Below are 4,255 nucleotides of genomic sequence, written 5' to 3'. Positions count from 1 at the left end.
ACAAAAAGCATTCTGCATGAAAACAAGTTTTTTAAAATTTATTTATTATTATTTTTTTTTAGTTATCTCCCAAAATGTTTTTTTTCCAGCTAGAAGGTGTTGCGTTTCGAGTCACTGATGGTGTAGTGGTACACTCGCCTGACGTTTGTGCGAGCAGCGTGGGTTCAATTCCCACTCAGTGACGGTGTGAATGTGAATGCGAACGTTGTCCGTGTGCCCTGCGACTGACTGGTGACCAGTTCAGAGTCTAGTCCACCTTTCGCCCAAAGTCAGCTGGGATATAGGCTCCAGCGCCCCGCGACCCTGGACAGGAGAAGCGGTGTTTAGAATGGATGGATGGATGGATGGGTTTTGCGTTTCGGCCAGCGTCATGCTTGTGTTTTCTTTGTCAGAATTTCTGTTTCAGAAAGTGTTGAGAAAGAAAGTCGAAATGTAACAAAAGGTCAGATCTTATGATGCACACAGGAAACTAAACCGGTATTGTACGAAGATTCTGGCGATTAGAGCATGTAGGTCTGTTAATGGGTGTGTCCTAAAGTTACATTAGCAACAGGAGACGTGCTGTCTCTAGAGACGAGTCAGGGACCAATCCAGAGAAAAGGTGGACAAGTCTGGAGGATTCCCTCATTTAGGTTTCTGCACAACCAACATGATGTGGAAGAAAAAAACGAGTAAGTACGTCTTCACTGACTAAGTCTGCACTGTGTGTTAAGAGCTAACTTTGATAACATACCAGTTACAGAATGTTGTCTTCTTGGGTTAACAAATAAACTGTACAAAAAACTGTACAATTCATCTTCAAGCTTGTTACTTTCTTATAAGCCCATGTTAAGTGACAATAGAATACTTTGGAAACTTTACATCATATCCACAATTCTTAACTTAGTGTGGCGGAGGATGTGACACAAAGCAACATGGCATGTTTGCTGGTTAAACCTGATCAACCAGTCTTTTAAGACTGCAGGGTATGACTGTTGGCAAAATCAAAAGAAGACTGCTTCCCTCTCTGGTGTTAGTATGATTGAAGACAATAATGATTAGAATGGATTTGCACTGTAAAACATTACACACGTTTAAAGGTATTATCAGTAACCATATTGATCAGAGGCCTCCAATGCTTTACACTTTGAGAGCCCCTTGTTTTTTGACTGTTTTTCTTTGTATAGTAATCCCTCGCTATATCGCAGTTCACTTATTGGGGATTCAGTGCATTATGGATTTTTTTAATAGGTCAGTGCAGTTACTCACCTGCACATCTCTGACACAGTTGGATTTATTGGGAATATGATTTGAATGTGGCACCAATTACTCACATAAGGTAAATTGAGCTCTTTTTCATAGCAGAAAAAAAACCCTTAATAAATAATCTCAACTCATACATTTCGTAAATCACCAAATTGCTTGAGGATGCAACAACACGACCGGAAAGCCACTGTTTAAAACACAAGCCACAGTCAAAAGTTTTATTAAATTCACAAATATTAACCTCACCCAAACAAATCTCTAATGCCCATACTCTTAACAATGTCGACAGGAACAAATGCAAGTAAAGAGCAACGTTTAGCTGGATTTTCTACAACTCCAGTAATGTAGCTGAAATCATCACCGCAATGAATTCTAGGTTCCTATAATGCTTTTCGCTGACTACATTGCCAGGATCGTCAGTGTGTGGAACGGTGTCAATGCTTAAGGCAGGAAATTGCCTGTTCACATCATGTCCGTATGGGCTGATGTTCGCGACACTCAAAAGCTGAGCACACTTGCTAAATAGGAATGTATTTGTGTTGAGTGTGTGGATGGTGACCTCAAGTGGATAAATAAAATACCTGCACTTCTCTAAAGTATCAAATATTGGCATTGAATTGCATGTATGAAACTTATAAATTTATATTGTGTAATAAATAATAAATAATTGGTCACTACTTCACAGATTTCATTTATTGCACGGGTTTTCTGGACCATAACCCCCGCCATAAAAGAAGGGTTTACTGTATTCTTTGTTTTTATGTGACATCCACAGTACATAGCAGGTGGCCACTCAGTCACATTAAATGTCATGTATATTTTTCATATTTTGTACTACTTTGTTGTTGAAAAAAACACTTCGTTCTTGTCCTTTTAGAGGAAGCAGCTATAGGTTTTGCACTGGGAGCAGTGGGAGGCTTCATAATGGGAGCCACAGAAGAGCCTGTCGACAGGACCTTGTCTGCGATGACTTCAGCGAGTCAACTGAAGCCACTGATTGACGATATCAAGACTGTGGGTGCTCTCGGACTAGGGACTCTCATGGGAGCTTCCGCACTGACCATCGCCATGACCTCAGTTGTAGCTGGTGTTATAATGGCAGCAGCAGTATCTTCGGTGTTCGTCACCACAAGGAGTTGTGGGACAACTCAGAAGAACTATGCAAACTTGTGGGCTTCTGCAGGACTTGCCGGTGCCCTCGGGACCACACTCAGTGGAGCCACACTTGGTTTTTTTATTGAAATGATTGTGAATAATTCTGGCATGATTGGTCTTTTGTGTGCGCTGTCCATTTTCAGCATCCTCAAACCACCTCTGCGCTTTGTATTTAACGTCCTCTGGAAACAAGGAGAGGCCTGTTGCACTCAAGGATCTGTGGTTTGGGAAACAGAAAGGAAAGAGTTAGAGATTTCAGATTTAGAGCAGAGAGAAAGGGTGGCTGTGCAAATAGAAGAGAGGATCCTGACAATAAATAATGGGAGGAACACCGTTGAGACAGAAGACATGATGACTTGGGCCACTGAACGGAAGTTGAGAGAAAAATTAGAGAGGAAGAAGACTGAGGCTGAAGAAGCACAGATCAAACAACGGACCCTTCAAGACTGGATAAAAACTGTGATGGTCAAATATGTGGACTTCTTGGCTTTCTCAGGGATTCCAATGACTGTGGTTGCTGTTGTAACATCACTATTTGGCTTGTTTGGGTATGGAGGCCACCATTATGTGTTCATTGCACTTATAGTTTTAGTAGCAGTCATTGGCTATTTGATTCTGAAGTCATCAGATTTAAAGTTCTGGATGTTGATCGGAAGCATGGGAATGCTCGCAACATTTGTAATTGCCATGCTCACTGTACAAGCCGGAGACGAGGTCAATAAGACTGCCATGAATCTGAGAGGGCAACCACAGGATGTAAACGGTAAAAGCATCAACGATCGCATGACTGACCGTTGTTCTCGAGAAGCTTTGAAAACAGCAATTATTGGAGCAAAACTCTGCCAGCTCAGCTTGGGAGCCGCTGTTGGGGGGCCCCTGGTAAGGCATGCAGGTGGAGGGGGCAAGGTCATTGTAGGGGCTGCAATAGTGGCCTTGGGTTTACTAGGTGGAGTGGAGATTTTATCTCCAGTACTGGGAAAGGGGGGGGAAGCCGGAGCCTTGCTGGGGGTGGTGGGTACTTGTGGGGTGTCTGTGGGTGCAGTGGCAGCCATGGCAGGACAGTGTTCTTCATGGCCACGCACTTTGGGAGCCATAACAGGTGTGATTATTGGCACATTAGCCATGGGTAAACTGCATATTGTCATGATAGGAGTACAAGTTATTGTTGCCTACATATTTGCTATGAATAATGCTTTGTGAAACATAAGATGCAAATTGCCTTGTATGCAAATTGAGTGAGATGTACGGTAAGTTTCCAATTCATGATGTTATAAAACACACCTCTCAGATGCCAACACCAGATTTATTGTTAACGATGAAATGAAATTCTTGGTTGAGGTAATAATAAGCTACAAAATGTTCAGTCATTATTTTTTAAAACTTTATTTTACCATTACAGAACATTTATGCCAATGAGGAACCATCTACATGAATTTTAACAAGTCGTTGTTTTACATGTTTTAATACCAACACCAGCATCTGGACTGTTCTGTCTTGTGTGTCGAAAAATACTGCAAAAAATGAAGGTTTTTATTTTGTTTTATTTTAAAACAAATAATAAAAGTTATTGGTCTTGTTTTGATGATCATTGGCATACATCTATAAAATATTACTACAAACAGTATCTGGATCTGTGTACTTAATATAACTGAATTATATTCACTGTGTTTCTTTAGTTATAGTCGTACAATTTAATGCAATCCAAGCAGAGATTTTCTTACAATTAGTTGTGTTGGAACATCAGTTCAATAACGCAGGTACCCAGTGGCGTCGTTAGGCCTATTTTATGAATAACACAAAATACATAACCCTTTGGATCTTGAAATAACGATACTGAGTTGTTCTGTAAATTGAG

At 40.8% G+C, this 4,255-nt stretch overlaps 1 protein-coding gene across 1 annotated transcript; it reads left to right on the top strand.

Moving 5' to 3' along the window:
* The first annotated feature begins 550 nt into the window (after nt 1–550).
* Nucleotides 551–4,024, top strand: LOC133401967 (uncharacterized). Its single transcript, XM_061675501.1, has 2 exons — nt 551–671; nt 2,123–4,024. Exons 1-2 carry the CDS (start codon nt 650–652, stop codon nt 3,598–3,600), a joined length of 1,500 nt encoding a protein of 499 aa, XP_061531485.1. The 5' UTR covers nt 551–649; the 3' UTR covers nt 3,601–4,024.
* The last annotated feature ends 231 nt before the right edge of the window (nt 4,025–4,255 follow it).

Source organism: Phycodurus eques, chromosome 4 (genome assembly GCF_024500275.1).
Source record: "Phycodurus eques isolate BA_2022a chromosome 4, UOR_Pequ_1.1, whole genome shotgun sequence".
NCBI classification, from domain to species: domain Eukaryota; kingdom Metazoa; phylum Chordata; class Actinopteri; order Syngnathiformes; family Syngnathidae; genus Phycodurus; species Phycodurus eques.
Note: the sequence above shows the minus strand (reverse complement) of the source record. Positions and strands in the feature narration are given on the sequence as shown.